The sequence below is a fragment of the Physeter macrocephalus genome, chromosome 21, assembly GCF_002837175.3.
Source record: "Physeter macrocephalus isolate SW-GA chromosome 21, ASM283717v5, whole genome shotgun sequence".
In the NCBI taxonomy this organism is placed as follows: domain Eukaryota; kingdom Metazoa; phylum Chordata; class Mammalia; order Artiodactyla; family Physeteridae; genus Physeter; species Physeter macrocephalus.
The window spans coordinates 48,826,289-48,842,077 of NC_041234.1; the positions used below are offsets into that span (position 1 = coordinate 48,826,289).

The 15,789-nt window shown below is 53.7% G+C and overlaps 1 protein-coding gene and 1 pseudogene across 6 annotated transcripts in view; one reads left to right on the plus strand and one right to left on the minus strand.

The window, feature by feature from the left end:
• Positions 1-560: 560 nt before the first annotated feature.
• Positions 561-893, plus strand: LOC102986598 (60S ribosomal protein L35a-like; annotated as a pseudogene).
• Positions 894-1,781: 888 nt separating this feature from the next.
• Positions 1,782-15,789, minus strand: part of ZMYM3 (zinc finger MYM-type containing 3) — a 15,104-nt gene continuing 1,096 nt past the window's right edge. For 3 of the 6 annotated variants that reach the window (XM_028482644.2, XM_028482643.2, XM_028482642.2), the window contains exons 2-26: positions 14,823-15,508; positions 13,796-13,839; positions 13,400-13,472; positions 12,674-12,968; positions 12,263-12,440; positions 12,040-12,105; positions 11,691-11,909; positions 11,248-11,398; positions 10,891-11,006; positions 10,637-10,723; positions 10,359-10,509; positions 9,934-10,106; positions 9,566-9,731; positions 8,589-8,686; positions 8,342-8,504; positions 7,953-8,065; positions 7,644-7,818; positions 7,313-7,459; positions 6,763-6,866; positions 6,265-6,433; positions 5,815-5,966; positions 5,106-5,220; positions 4,266-4,520; positions 3,362-3,479; positions 1,782-3,245 (exon numbers count right to left, since the gene is read on the minus strand). In XM_028482644.2, the coding sequence (XP_028338445.1) occupies positions 3,053-3,245; positions 3,362-3,479; positions 4,266-4,520; positions 5,106-5,220; positions 5,815-5,966; positions 6,265-6,433; positions 6,763-6,866; positions 7,313-7,459; positions 7,644-7,818; positions 7,953-8,065; positions 8,342-8,504; positions 8,589-8,686; positions 9,566-9,731; positions 9,934-10,106; positions 10,359-10,509; positions 10,637-10,723; positions 10,891-11,006; positions 11,248-11,398; positions 11,691-11,909; positions 12,040-12,105; positions 12,263-12,440; positions 12,674-12,968; positions 13,400-13,472; positions 13,796-13,839; positions 14,823-15,489 (4,188 nt within the window). In that variant the 5' untranslated portion in view covers positions 15,490-15,508 and the 3' untranslated portion in view covers positions 1,782-3,052. The remainder of the gene's footprint in view (positions 3,246-3,361; positions 3,480-4,265; positions 4,521-5,105; positions 5,221-5,814; positions 5,967-6,264; positions 6,434-6,762; positions 6,867-7,312; positions 7,460-7,643; positions 7,819-7,952; positions 8,066-8,341; positions 8,505-8,588; positions 8,687-9,565; positions 9,732-9,933; positions 10,107-10,358; positions 10,510-10,636; positions 10,724-10,890; positions 11,007-11,247; positions 11,399-11,690; positions 11,910-12,039; positions 12,106-12,262; positions 12,441-12,673; positions 12,969-13,399; positions 13,473-13,795; positions 13,840-14,822; positions 15,509-15,789) is intronic. The other 3 variants (XM_028482645.2, XM_024131106.3, XM_028482646.2) reach the window with 3 other exon arrangements.

A 15,789-nucleotide genomic window follows, 5' to 3' on the forward strand; every position in this document is an offset into this window, starting at 1 on the left:
GGACTTGAGGACACAGGGAGGGGGAAGGGTAAGCTGGGACGAAGTGAGAGAGTGGCATGGACATATATACACTACCAAATGTAAAATAGATAGCTAGTGGGAAGCAGCCGCATAGCACAGGGAGATCAGCTCGGTGCTTTGTGACCACCTAGAGGGGTGGGATAGGGAGGGAGACGCAAGAGGGAAGAGATATGGGAACATATGTATATGTATAACTGATTCACTTTGTTGTAAAGCAGAAACTAACACACCATTGTAAAACAGTTATACTCCAATAAAGATGTTAAAAAAAACTCAATTTTGGGTGTTCTTTCTGTTATGCCATGTTGCACAGCCCACCACATGGATGTTTCAATGGAGTCTCAAACCCAACGTGACCAAAACCTCAACTTGTTACCAACCTCCTCCTACCCCTACTCCCCTGAAAAAACAAACAAACCCAAAAAACAAAACAACAAAACCCTGCCTCTAATGTTTCCCAACTTGGTTAAAGGTCTCTGTTTCAGGCATCTTGGAGCCTGTGGAGGCCTGCTGGGAACAGGACTTCTAAAACGACAAATATGTCTCGAAGGTTGTGGCCCAAGGCCACTTTTGCTGGCTATAAGCGGTGTCTCCAGAACCAGAGGGAGCCTACAGCTCTTCTTAAAATTGAAGGTGTTTATGCTCGAGATGAAACTGAAGTCTATCTAGGCAAGAGACGTGTTTAGGTGTACAAAGCAAAGAACAACACAGTAACTCCTGGTGGAAAACCTAATAAAACCAGAGTAATCTGGGGAACAGTAACTCGCGCTCATGGAAACAGTGGCATGGTTCGTGCCAAATTCCGAAGGAACCTTCATGCTAAGGCCATCGGACACAGAATCCGTGTGACGCCGTACCCTTCAAGGATTTAAACTTATTGAAAAGTAAATAAAGTGTGGATTTGTTTTCTTGTTAAAAAAAAAAGTGTCTCACTTTCCCAATCATCAAGGCTAGAAACCTTGGTTTCATGCTCGATTCCTCCCTCTCCTCCATAGCCTGCAGACTTGACCTTCACAATGTCTGAAACTCATTTTGAATTCATCCTCTCTTTTGCTTCTCTATCCCCATCGAGGCTCACAGAATCTCTTAGCCACACTCCTTTCACTGCTGTCCTGGCCTTCAGATCTGCCCCACCCCCGATCCTTCATATTGTCCTAGGGATCTCCTCCCTAAAGCAACAAATCTGATCCTGTCCCTCCCGGGTTAGAAAATCGCAGCCTTTGATTGTGCTGGTCCCCCAACCCCTCCTACCTACTCTTGGAGGCCCGGATCAAATGCCACCTCCCTTCGTGAACTTGCACACAACCCCCCTGTAAACTTGAAATGAGTTCCTTATTCCTCTGCTCTCCCATAGCACTAGGTATTTATTTCATCCTGCCTGTCTTGCAACTAACTGTGCACCGTTCTGTCTCCCCTCTAGCCCGGGAGCCTGCTGGGGATAGGATCCCGGTCTAGTTAATCTCTGTCTTCTCCGAAACATGGAATCTAGGTCCTTAAACATAGTAGGTTCTTAATAGACAGCTGCTGAATAAATTTTTCCCTTAAGTGTTTGGAAACTTGTTATAACAAGGCCCATACTCCTAGTGGGTCCATTCAGTGAGCTGGGTAAAAATGATTCTCAACCTGTGGTGGGACACCTCACTTCCTTATACCTTGAGAGATCTGAAGTGGTCCAGCATTGCTCCTCTATATCCCTCACCCCTCCATACACTGCTCTCCCTCCCCCAGTGAAGGCAAAAGACAATTTTAACTCTTTATTTGAAACAAACAATTCCAGAGACAGAAGGTTAGTCGTGACAACAGCTTCTCACTACAACACAAGGGCGGGCATGGCTCACTGAAGGGACAGGCCAGGCGCCTCAGAACAATATATACAATTTAAACAGTGGCTAAACTGGTGACAGTTATAAAAACACAAAAAGGAGGCGGGGGAACAGCAAAGCCAACAGGGAAAGAACTGGGTACCCCCTTTGCCAGATGCTAAGAGTTTTCTGGAACTACAGAGGCAAGATGGGGAAGAGAGGAGATGGAGGCAGTGGGGGCAGGACCCACGCCCACAGCTCCTCACCTATCCTTTGACTACAGATCCCATCCTGCATGACCCAGGCCCCCACACAGGCTTGGCCTGGCTCTCACGATGGGGGAAGAACAAGAGTGGGGAACCCAGCCCCAACCCAAGTCACAAGGTAGTTTTTGCCTTGGGAACTCTGTCCACTGAACTAAAGGGAAGCAGTTACAGAAGGGGGCTAAGCATGTTGACACCATGGCTCATGCCAACCTAAGATGGCAGAGAGAGACAAACACATAAACCAAGGGGACAGGAGTCTGTTCCCCATACTTAAGAGTCATTCTCTGCCTTTGAGGGAAAGAAAGCATTTGGAAGATTTTTTTAAATTGCAGCACCAAGGGTTGATGCTTGCAGGGGTGGAGAGGGGGAACAAGGTGGCGAGGAGGTTCCAACAACCAGTTATCTCATGGGAGGGGAAGAGTGCCTAAGCTCTGTGTTTTAGGTAAATGGTCCCCTCGTTACTTTCATGGTTTCTCTCCTATCTTTCATACAAGACCCTTTAGCTTGGTACCGGGGAAGAGTAAAGAAGGGAGTGGGCACAGGCCAGAGAAGGCAGCTGGGTTCTTCCCTTTGCCAAACCTAGGAACAAGGGCCTTTATCTATGTGGGATGGGTCAGGAAACCCAAAGCCCACAGGATCACCAGAGCCATTAACACTCCACCCAGAGTCTGGCCCCAGGAGAAGGGGTTTACTCTGAAACATAAAGAAAATGGCCTAGCTGGTTTTTGCCCATCACTGGGAGACCAGTCCCTCAGTACAGAGAACTGGGGCCCTGTGGTTGTCAAGTGGTTTGGGAGAAGACAAAAGCCAGGGATTCCTAGGGAAGGCAGGGAATGGATGAGTAGAAAAGGGCAGTCAGGGCCCTTCAGAATGAGTAGCATTGGTTCCTGGGCCAATCGCCCTGTGGGACGTGGCCACGGGACAGACATTGGTGTGAAAGATGGATCCGGGCAGCACGTGGGCTTAGTCCAGGTCTTCCTCCCCAGGACGACCCAGCTCCTCATAAATCTCACGCACAGCCAGAATGCGATTGAGCATGCTCTCCAACATGCTGCGGTCCATGGGGATCACAGAATACCAGAGAGGTGACTCGGCGATGCAGGACCGCTCGGGTTGCAGGTAGAACACATCGTTGCGAGTCCGGAGGCTTTCGGGACTGCAATGGTGGGGGTGGGGTGGGGGTGGGGTGGGAGGACAGAGATCAGTTCCTGGGCGAAGTAGAGCCTGTGGGTCCCCCCCACTAATGCCATTCCTGCGAACCTGCCAACTCACCATTTTGAGAGATAGAATTCATAGAACTTGACAGGGCAGCGGAGGGGATTCATGCGGTTCTCACGCTGCTCTAAGATGGGGGCTTCGTCTTCTCTCTTCCGTTTCCCAGGACCGGTGTCTGTGGAGGAGACGAATGAACCAGACTCCTTAAAAGTGCAGTCCCAACGAGGCACCTCCAAGAGCACAGTCCAGGGCACGGGGGGAAGGCCTCAGGACACAAAACAGTCTCATGGAGAAATAAAGGCAGAAGAAAAGTCTGTCAGTCTCTCTGTACCAACCCAACGCTCTGTAGGGTGTTGCTCTGCAGTGTACCCTGGTTCTCATTGCTAAAGTCTCCATCATCTTCCCCAACTTGATTTCCTGAAGAGGTGATCTCAGAAGTTACACGGAAAAACTGACAAAACAGACCCTACTGCAAGATTGGGGTTGCCTTCTGGGATAAACAGCAATGGCCCCAGCCCCTGCCACATTAGTCCTGGTAGAGGCTCAGGTTCAGAAGGGACCTTGGGAACTGATTCCAGGGCCAGAATGGAAACCAAGGTGCTGTGGCAGTTATGCCCACTAGCAAAGAGCAATGGAAAGGCTGTCATTCACTCTTGTCAACTCTTCCCCTCAGCCAAACACACCCAACAGCTTCCCACCTGTCCAACCCCCCGCCAGCCCCAAAAGTAAACTGCCCTGAAATGAGGAAAGGTGGGAAACAGGCAGCTGGGTGACCTCCTATTTATGCAATAGCCACGGCCCATCGGACTGAAGGACTGGCTGTTTTCATCTTTTCTGCAAACCCAGGAACGGAAGGATAGAGAAGCTGGGGGCAATGTAGAGGGCCAACCTGGTGGCACGGTGAAGCACGGAAGGGGAAAGCAGCGAGGGAGGAAAAGCAAAGGAGGGGGCAGCTTCGTACCTCGCCCTTTCCTCTGGCGGACAGGGGCATAGTAGCGGATGCTCACCACCTTGGTGGTGCCCCGAGGGGTAGTACACTTGCGGGACTGCCGCACCACGTTGGTGAAGGAGAGCTGCATGTGTTCCTCAGCCGTCTGCAGCCCAAAAAACTTAGTGTTGAAGAACATGAGGGTGTTGAGAAGGACAAAGGGCGAGTAGACCCCCAGCTGCTTACACTCCCAGAGGTGTTCTTCCTCCACTCGGGAGAACACCGTATCTGCAATGGGCAAGGGGGAGAGGCTGGTCAGGAGGGATTGACTACACAAACCCAACCGCTTCTGCTCCCACATGTCCCGCTCACAAGCATTGGGCATGCCAGACTCATTCGGTGAGGGACCATTGCACGTAAAACCCTGACACCTCGCTATACTGCAAAGGAGGGCTGGATTTTTGCATTTGTTTTGGTACGGTTTTGGGTGGGGTTTTTTTGGGGGGGATATTTTTTTAACAGTTTCCACCTGCATTCAGAGCTTCGCTCACCATCCTCAAGTTACAGGCAGGTCAACGTAAACCTTGAGGAGTCCCACAACTTCTTCCTTTTTTTCCTTCACTTACCAATCAAACCCTGGTCACCATTTTGGGTCCCAGAGATAGCTCTTCAGACCTAAGTCTTGATCCCCTCCTTATGTTCAAGGACAGGGGCTCTGGCTCCTCTAGCTCTTAACCCTGAGGCACCCCACTACACACGTCTATGCTCAGACCCTTCTGTGAAGAGTGGCAGACCCAAGAGCCCTGGACTCAGAATGGTGCACTGGAAGAAAGGAGGAAAGGGCGGAGGGGTTGCTAAGTCCCTGTCCCTTACTGTTGGGGAGGAGTGTGGGCTGCCAGGTACTCAGAGACTTGTTGAGCTCTTGAACAAAAGTCAGGTAGTAAAGGTCCGTGAAAATGTTCACCATTCGGTTATTTTCCAACAAGTACTGGAAAAAGAAAAACAGACACACATAGAGCTAGACTCTAGGCCCTAGAGGAAAGACGATAAGGCCGAAGGCCCCATGCATGGCGACCTTGACAGTTAGGAGCCCATGGGAAACAGTTGCTGGATTTAGTGATCCAGAGTGGTTTTCCCCAAGTATACCTACAGCTCTGAGGAGATGAGGCCTTGCTGGAAGAGGAGGAAGTCTGGAAGAGATGTGTCACAGCCGCTTCTTCACAAGCCCAGACCCCCTTGTCAGCTGAGGCACAGCTGACATCTCCCAGTGGGAACCAAACATTACCCCACCACTCAGGGAACCCAGCTCTGCCCATCCCTCCCCTCCTAAAGTGGGTTTCAGGATGACAAAGGGATCCGCAGAGCAATAAAGACTGCTCCTTGGTCAAAAGTCCTGGAACACAGCTTTGATTTTAGAAGAGTATTCTCATTTCTTGTCGTGTCTAGAGTAGGAGATGAAAGGCAAGCTGCCTGCTCACGGCAGGAAACAAGGTGAGGAACAGGGAGTGGGACAGGATCATTTCTGGTGGGACCCTGCCTGCTGTGTTAAGTGACGGCAAGTGAGGCAGGGCGCAAGGGGTACCTGTTGGATGCCAAGACACAGATAGTAGATACTGTCAGGTTCGTATCGTTCACCGTTGGGTCGAGTGATTTCTCTCACAAACTGGGCCAGACCGTAGTTGAGCTCAGCAGCTGAGCAGGCCAGAATATCCTCTTTGATACGCATAGGTTTGGCTGCAGTGATACACAGTGGAGGTGGCTGGCATTAAGACAACTGCACATTAAGAATTTCCTTTAGCTCCACCATTAACCCCTTCACCCCTTAATCATGTCGAGCTCCGGAACAAACCCACCAATTACACAAAGAGCCCTTAGCCTTGAAACCTAGACGGCATCTCCCCTTATTCTGCAACTCCTCCCCATCTTCAGAGGTACCCTTAAGTGATCACAGCCTTATCACTTGTAGACATCTACAGCTGAATCACAGCCCTGCCCCTGCTCCCCTTCCCCTCCTCCTCCCCTGGGTACTTACGGCCAAAGCGCAGCTCATCGCCCTTGCTGGTTTCTCCATTGGCGTATTTCGACTGCACCCAGCACTTCCAAGCATTGACACCATATGAATAGTTGAGTCCAGTACAGCTAGGCTGGCTGCTCATGGAGTCCCGGGAACAGCTCTCTGAAAGCACCAGCCGCTTTTGACCCTGGAGGGGAAGAGAAAGGAGGGAGTGGTGGAGGTAAGGCCAGGGCACCATGGAAGCTAGTCAGGATAGTGTTCACCACCAGGGGAGGTGGGGACTGATGAAAGAACACAGCAAGCTTCCACAGCGCAGAACCCCAGGAACAGCTCTTATAACCTCTGATGAACTGGGGAGAGAGCAGAGTTTGGCTGTACCTTAGCACTCACAGTGGTGGAGAAAGGAGGCTAGGGAAGGTGACACTAAGGCTGCTGACTTGGCTACGAAAGCCAACCCCCACCCCGCCCTTTGAGCCTCCATCCCTCTTCTGTGGATACAGCAGCCCCAGCCCTCACCTTCCTCATGGTTCGGGGAAGGTCTTGTTCAGTAGACACGTCCTCAGGCCCTACCAGGCCACAGTCAAACAGGAAATCTACGCTGGGGTTAATATCCAAAGGATCTAGAGGGGAAAGGAAGAAGAAATCAATTTTCTAAGACCTCAACCCTGTAGTCCTCCCACCCCACCCCTGCTACTTGTTCACCTGACTCGAGACGAGCCTCCCAGACAGCTTCATCGTAGTCACCAGGACAAAGCTATATACTGAGAACGTGCTCAGAGGCACATACACACAAAAACTCACAACAATGGGAACGTTCCTAGCACTACTGAACTGTAAACTTTTAAACATGGTTAAGATGGCAAATATTATGTTATGTGTTTTACCACAATTAAAAAAAAACACAACAAGATTCAAGCATAGAATAGTCTGCCTGTCCCGGTATCTCTGGCACCACTCCCTGTGAGAGTCTTCTGTTTAGGGTCACTCTCGGGGTAACAAGGAACACTCCTTTCCTGACGGCGCAAATGCTACTGTACACAGCGGGCACGCCCTGAATCCTACTCACTCTTGGGGAAGTCCGCCTCCAAGTCTTGCCCAGGCTCATCCAACACATTGGCCATCTTGACGGCCATGGCCAGGACATCATCCCGAGCTGGCCCAAACAGGTCGCAGTCTTCCAGAAGTCCCTCTGCACTCTGGTTGCTCACGAGATCTGCGAGGCAGAGAGGTTGGCTTAGTCCCTGCAGCTCCTACTTGGCGCCCTCAACTGGCTTTCAGGGGCTGATCCCAACTATTCCCCCACCCCGCCAGGCACCGAGATCACCACTCTCCGCCCCCTTAGGCAGAGACAGACTGGCAGCACCCTGTCTCCCTCACCGCCGCTGTCCATGGCATACCACAAAGGTCAGATGAGGCCTTGTCTAACTCCTCGGCCTCTGCAATCATTTCTGCCATAGCCAGGATGTCGGCCTCCAAGGGGTTAGAAGGGATCTTCACCTTCAGCTCCTCGATGGTCTCCACAATCTTGTCTGTGCTCTCCAAGGTAGTGGGCAGGAACATGGGCACAGGCACCTGGAGGCACGAATCCCAACTAAACGCCAGGAACCACACCAGTGGATGAGAGGAACGGCTGGTGAGTGGGAGGGGGCAGGGCAGGTCTCCAGCCTGGGAGGGTAGGGGGCCCCCCAGGAGGGCAGGGCGCTTACCGGGATAGGCATTGAGAAAGGCACCGGGACTTTCTGGCAGTACAGATGCATAGGCACTGGCACGAAGATCGGCACTGGGACGGGCAGCACGACCACCTGGGGCTGCCACTCTTCTGCCGACAAAAAAGGGGTCTTTGCAGAGCGCCCACCACATGGGTCACATCCCACCCAGGGCCTGGTGCCTGTCACCCCCCCAAAGCTCTAACACATGCTCAGTGTCACAAAACTGCCCCTGAACCAAATGTGGAGAGACAACTCTGGGTCTCTAGGACAACAATATGCAGGACGCTTCGGCCACCTATGAAGCTCCCTTGTCCAGCTCCCAGGCACAGGGCTGGAGGCCCAAGACCATGGAATACAGCCTGTGGCGTCTTGGCACCCTCACTCACCTGTCTGACTCCCTTTGGACTTCATTTCCACCTTGCAGGAGACCCCCCGATTCTGCATCAGTGGTTTACACATGGCAGCTTTGTTTTTGCGGGGTGTTGCTGGGGGCGGTGGGGGTGGAGGAGGGGTGGGAGCAGCAGGGGCTGTTCGGATCTTCACAGGGATCTGCAGAGACAAAGGAATTTTAGTGCCGCTGACTACAGTACACCCTCCTCTGAGACCATCCTCCCCCCTGGCTTTTGCCCTGACCTTGCCCAGATTCCCATTTTCCTCTGAGGTCTTTACAGTGTTGCTGTTCTCCACTTTGGTTTGAGAGGGTGTCTGGGGCTTCGCCTCAGAAGAGTGACCTGTAGATCAAAGCAAACGAAAGCTCTCATGTGAGGCACTAGCTCTCTGTTTTCCTCACCCCTGCTCCAGGAGAGCTTCATTAAGAGAACACCAAATACGAATGGGAAGTCTCAGATTTTCCCTCCACCCCCGCCCCCAGGTCTAGTCTTCTCTAGGTCTCGGCAATAGTGGCCAAATTGATTCTTTGCGGGCTTCCCTGGTGGCGCAGTGGTTGGGAGTCCGCCTGCCGATGCAAGGGACACGGGTTCGTGCCCCAGTCTGGGAAGATCCCACATGCCGCGGAGCGGCTGGGCCCGTGAGCCATGGCCACTGAGCCTGCGCATCTGGAGCCTGTGCTCCGCAACGGGAGAGGCCACAACAGAGGGAGGCCCGCGTACCGCAAAAAAAAAAAAAAAAAAAAAAAAAAAAGATTCTTTGCTCCTGGCTGCCAAGGATGAAAAATAGTGTCCCCACAATGACCCATAATTTAAGGCCTTCCATTTAGATGGGCCTCAGGAGTTTAGTACCCCTGGAGTGCGGAGGGGCCAGGGTAACATTCTAGAAACAACAGCCTTCACTCTCACTAAAAGCAGAGCTTATGCCAACACTTCCTTCTCTCTTAAAACTAACCACAGCCCCCATATGCCCCACCCTACCTGGGCAGGTACCCATTCCCTACAATAAATCCCTTACAGAAAATCAGTAGGATCTAACTCTCAGAACCTTTAAATGAGACTCCTCTAGTACCTCTACAGTCCGGAAGCTGAAAGAGAACTCAGTACCAGGACCTCTGGCCAGGGATGAGGTGAAAGCGGGAGAGGAAGAAGAAAGGGGCCAGGCCCAGGATCAGAAGAGTCCAGGCCAGTTCTAACAGACTGTACCCCCTGCCCAGGACTCACTGTTCAGGAGGCTCTCAGGCCCACTCTGGGTATCCAGGTTGGGTTGGTTCTGCTGGCTGTAGAAACGCAGCAGACATTGTTGGTTGCAGAAATGACGGATCTGCCCACGCCAGTGGATGGTCTCCAGCAGCTTCCCCTGGCGCTTACAGGCATGGCACCGGGCAGCCTGAGGGTGTCAACAGGATGGTCAGACCTGCCTCCCTAAAATGTGCTGGACCCTTTGCCCTGGGATAAGCCATGCTGCTCCCCTTGGAGGCTGGGTAAGCCGGAGCCCCCTCCCTGGAGATCGGCCCACACCCTGATGGCAGCACAAGAGCCCATGCTCCCTGCCACCTTTTCCCTCCTTTGTAACATGCTGCCCCCCTTACCTTGCAGTACCACAGCAGGTACTTGCTCTTACAGTCCTCGCTGCAGAAGTCCCAGGTGCTGCCGTCCAGTTGCTCGGTGACTCCGCGCTGGCAGGTCTGGGAGCAGTAAGTACAAGTGATACAACACAATCCCAGCTTCTTAGTGAAGTCCTGTTTGTACAGCAGCACACAGCCTGGAAAGGGGGCGAGAGGGAAGAGTCCAGAGATGCAGAAATCTCCATGGCCGTGAGACCCAACCTTTTCAAGGCGGCACACCTGAAACCTCTAACAACCTCCCGTGCCCAAAGCCTGGGGACAGATGGGGTAGAGCGTCCTGAGCAGAAGGCCCTGGCCCCGCGGGCCACACTGCAAGCCCTCCTTACTTAATCTGCCATTCTCCCCAGCTGTGAGGCACAGAGCCCTCTGCCCCTTCCCCATCTCCTTACCTTCGCTGCAGAAGCTCTTCTCCACCCCACTGAATCGGAGCTTCTCATGCAGGAGTTTCTCCTGCCGGCAGTGCTCACACTGGGACACCACACCCCGAAGGCGCTTGAAGTCCTCACAGCAATCACGGCAGCAGAACTGGAACACCTGGTCCTGGGACGGGGGCACAGGGTGGGGAGGACAGGGCTGTGACATCCAGACCTGGCGAGAGCCAAGTGGAAGGACCCCTTCAGACAGATGTCTCTGTGTAGCAAGATGTGGATGGGGGTGGGGATCTTACCTGCCAGTCCAAGACCTCAGGCTTGCCACTGAAGAGGCTGTGGCAGTAGTGACAGCTCAGGTGAATGCCCCCCTCGGGGCTTGTGCGCTGGAGGGAAGGAAGACAAGTAAGGGAGGGGCAAGATGTGTGTGGTGGGCGGGTAGGGGTAGGGGAAGTCAGGCTTGTTCTTTGCTCTGCCCAGGCCTACCTACCCCAAATCTCATACCCTCTCTACGTCGCCACACCCTTTATCCCTGGTCCAGGGTTTGGAGTACCTGGAACTTGGTCCAGCAGCTGGGGCTGCAGAACTGGTAGACTGTGCGATCAACCTTGTTGTAGTAACAGGGGTCAGAGAGGCTGCGGCGGCAGAAGCTGCAGGGTCGGGGAGGGCCTGGGGCATAGAGAGAAAAGGAGAGAGAGAAAGAGAGAGAAAGAAAGAGAGAGAGAAAGAGAAAGAGAGAGAGAGAGAGAGCACACAGAAGGTGTAAGGCAGTGCAGAGATGGAACAGGAAATCCACGGGAAGATGTGGTTGGGGCTGAAGTCGGGCAGCAGGGGTTACTTTAGAAGAAGGGAGTATGGGAGGTGGAAGGAAGGCCAGCAGGGGTCTCAGAGAAGAGGGCTTTGCACCTACCAGTGAGCCCTGCCTGCTTCACTTTGTAAGAGGTGGTACAGCACAGGGAACAGAACAAGCTGGTCTTGCCATTACGGTCCACATGGGATAGCATCTCAAAGTTCTTACACAGGGTCTTGCACCAGACACATGGGTACACCCGTGTGTTTTTCTGTGAGGATGGGGAAGGAGAGGCTGAGGCTGGATTTGTCCCTTCACTTTTATTTTTTTAAATTTTTAAAACATGAAATATTTCAGGCATACAAAAAAAGTATAGATGATGAGATAACAAAGACCTGTGTATCCACCAGCCAGCTTCAAAAATAAAACATAACAGATACAATTGAAACCCCCTTTATTTGTTTTATTTCTCCCAGCCCTCGACCCGTCAGGCACCTTTATTTCTCACCCAAGGACCGCACCCCCTTCCACAGCCCTCTAATGCACTACTCCCTCGGCCCCACCTTCTTGTACGCCCCCAAGCAGGTTGTGTTGCAGAACCGCTTTTGTTGGCCCTCGTGGAAGAGGAGCTCGGGGCCAGGGCTCCCGGTCTTGGTGTAGATGTAAGCCCCACACTGGTCACAACAGTTGGTTTTCAGTCCCTTGTTGGCCCGGAATTTGGAGAAGCAAGAGTCGCTGCAGAGCCGGTGCACCACGCTGCCATTGCTGACCTCGTGCAGGACCTGCCACATACACACACACACACACCCTGAGCTGGGGCCTGGCCACCACCACCCACCCTAGTGCAAGGACGGCCCGCCCCACCTCACCCTAGACCTTCACAGCGGACAGTGGGCCCAGGGACCCCCCAACCTGCACATCGGGCTGCCGACTTGATGGTGAGGTCCTGGGAGGCAAGGAAGGCCAGCTGCACACATCCTGAAGAAGCTCTATTCTTGAATATGCTCCCTCACAATGGCTGCTTCCCCTCCCCACTCCCCTCTTCCACAGGGCCTGGCCCCTGCAGCCCCAGGATTACAGGGGCAGCTCAGGGCTGGCCAGGCTCTGTAAATCAGCCCCCATTGAGCTTCCTCACCTCTCCAGTCTTCTGGCATATACTGCAGCGAGTGGCATCGGCGGGATCCCCAGACTGGGGGATTGGGCGCTGCTGCTGGGCCTCATACAGAGAGAGACAGACAGATGTGCAGAACTCATGGAAGGAGCCTCCCGAACCAGTCTGAGCCACAACTGAGTCCTTGGTGTTCCAGATCTCCCTGGAGGTGGGGACAGGTTTGCACATTCACTCAGTACCACCCTCTCATTTCATCAGCCTCCACCCCCCTCCTCTGGGATCAATGACCACAGAACCAAAATACTCTCGGACCCCCTCCCTAAATCACCTCTCTCCCAGTTCCACTTTGCTAGGTTCTTGCCAACACAGTCTCTGTGTCACCCTTTACTCCCAGCCCGATCCCTGCCCTCCCCACAGCCCGGGACCCTCACGTACTTCTTGCAGAAGGTACAGGTCTTTTTGCCGGAGGGCTTCTTGGAGAAGGTGGTGAGACAGGATGAAGAGCAGAAGAGCTGTGGCAGCCCCTTGCGCTGATAGGCCGTCTGGCCCTTCTGCAGTGGTGTCCGGCAGTGCGCACAAGTCATCTTGGTGCCTACCGCTGAGCGCCCAGCCCTCTGTGCCACGCTCGAGCGTAGGGACATGCGAGGAGAGCGCCGGGGCCGGAATGGCACAAAGTCCTCATCGTTGGGGTCATCTACCATGGCATCAGAATCCTCATCTGACACTGGAACTGAGGAAGAGCGGGGGAGGGGCGGGGAGAAAAGGCTGAGGGACCAGGCCTCCAGCCATCACCTGACCAACAGGTAGCTCAGCTGATCCTGGGATCCCCAATCCCTGTAGTTCTTGGCTTTATACCCCGCCCCTATTACATTGGAATCTCAAGCCACCCAGTGTCACTCTCCCTTAGTTACTCTGTAACCTCCCAGGGAGGGGAAGGAAGGGATCCAAGTGAGAAGATTCAGGGACAGGGATGGCAGAGCTGAAACAGGAAACTCCATTCTCACTGCTCTTGTTTTCAATTTCCCCCACTGCCCCTGGTTCCCATGCCAACCCAGAGCAGAGACAGGCGCTTTGCACTCTGCAGAGTGCAGCAGTACAGGAGCCCTGAGATCCGTGGCCCGCCACATCCCACTGGGTCATACTTCCTCAAGGCCTACTCACTGCTCTCAGTGGAATCCACAACCTCAGGTTTTGGAGGCTCTACTCTTCTAACGCGCTCGCTTCTCTTCTGCACCTTGGAAACATGGGGAGGGGAGGAAAGCTGACACCAGGGGCAGGCTAAAGGGCCAGCTGCACTAATACAGGGTTTGTGGGGGGTACAGAAATAGGAGGGGGAAGGGAGAGTAGGGACCCTTGGCCCTGCCCTTAGGAGGAGGGGAGAAAAGGAGGCTGGACTTTCTCCTTAAGAAGCAATAGACACAAGCGCTCTCTCCCTCCTCCTAACTCTCCTCACACACACCCTCCATAGAGCAACATCTGGGAGGGAAAATGAAGGGTCTGTCCTTCCCAGAGCTACAGGGGGAACCAGACTCCTTCCAATCCCCTCCCCCGCCTCACCCTCTCAGGCGGCTTCTCACTCGCCTTCCCAGTCAGGCCATCTCCTGCAAAGGAAGCAGAAAGCAACCTAAATCTTGAGCCTGCCTTCACCACCCCCTCCCTGGCCCAACCCCCGCCTCCATTCCTGGGGAAGAACTTACTCAAAACTGAAAGGGAAAACTCGAGCGCCTGTGGCTTCTTGGGGCCCCTCTCAGGGTTACCTTGAGCTCTGCACTAAGGTGGGGGGGCGGCGCGCAGCTATTCTCCATGAAAAAAATCCTACCTTCCCACCAGCTTTCTGTCCCAATCATTGGGAGTTAAGGAAATACAAGTAACACACCTTTCATCAAGCATTTATAGTTTATCAACAAAAACAAATGCAACCACCCAAAAGTAGCAAGGGAAAAAGGAAGCATTAATATATGGGGAGGTTCCCCTGGACTCAGGTGGTTATATAAGCCCTAAGACCCTGGTCACAGCCTGGAAGAGGCACAACACTAGGCAGAATTGGGGAGAAATGCGAGCCTCTCAAGTCTAGGCTGGCCCTCCCCTATCAGAGACACAATCCTAGGCCCTGCATGTCTACCATTCCTCTGAAATCACTATGCACTTGGTGGCTACAGAGCCTAGTTATCATTCATCAAACCCAGAAACCCCAGTCTCATCTAGAACAAAACAGCTAGAAAAATCTTAGAACCAAGAATCCTGGTGTCCTCCCCAAATCCCGAAGTAAGGAGGACCCTGGTACCAAAAGCCCACTGGGGGAAGAAAAAGGGGAACCTCTGCCACCAAACCCAGTCTTCTCAACCCACCCCCTGAAGCCTCACCCCTATTTCTCCTCCACAGCCACTGAGCTCCCCCTACCCCTACTTTCCTTAACCTTCTTCACCACACCCCCACTCCTCCTTCCAAACCCCCAACTCCTCCATACACATCCCTACTCTTTCTCTCCACCCTCCTCCCACAACTTCTTCCCCAAACACACAGCCACCCTCCTTACCCCCACCCTCTCCCCATCCTTGATTTTCCAGCTGATCAGGCAACCTACCTGGCAAGGAAGGGTGTGCAGGGGGGCTAGGGCCCCCAGGTTTAGTCTGAGAACTGTTGATTCCATCCCCCAGAGTCTCTCCCACTGAAGGGCTTGGGGGGCCATTTGGGCTCTGTGGCTGCCCTTGGGGAAGCTCCTCCTCCTGCCCAGGGGAGCCCCTTCGCCCTGTAGCTATGGAGGTGGTCTCCTCCTCTTCAATATGTGGGGACTGCAAGGTTATTGGAGAATCTGGAGCCAAAGGCTCTAGTAGCCCCTCAGGTGAAGAGGGATTTGCCCCAGCCCCTGGGTCAGGTGGCACCACCTCAGGGGTCTGGCCCCCTGGTCCAGGCTCTAGGGTCTGATCTCCTGCATCCCATGCAAGGGTCCCCTCAGGCCCATGGTCCACCTCTGGGGGGGAGGGGGCTTTATAGAGCAGCCCCCCCAGCCCCAGCAGCTCAGTGGCTCCATCCAGGACTCCAGGGTCTTTTTCCAGGCCAGCAGGGGTATCAAGCAGGTCCAGGGCTCCTGAGGATGGAGAAGGGCCAGGGGGGGCCCATCCTCGAGTTGGGGCAGTCTGGGATTCCAGTAGATCCTCTCCAAATTCCATGTCTACTGGAAGGTCTCCAGCCAGGGGCTTCTCTGGCAGGGTCAATGGGTCAAACGGACTGGGGAAATCACTGGGGTCCATGAGGATGACTGGATATGGGCTGTAGGTTAGGGGTAGAAAAGAGGACAGAAGAGGTGGTCTTCGCCAGAATTCTTTCTTATACAGGCTCTGGGACACACCCCACCATCCACCTGGATTTCTCTTGAATCGCCCCCACCACAACCGATAAGCCCTTCCACAGGCTTTAGTGCAAATGACCACTCCCCCCACCAACATACAGCGCCCCCTGTGGGGTGAGGCTTTCCCCGCCCTGGCCCTGTGCCCCACTCACCAGGCAGTCCGTCGTTCCACCCGCCCGCCTAGCCCCCGCCACCCCACTGC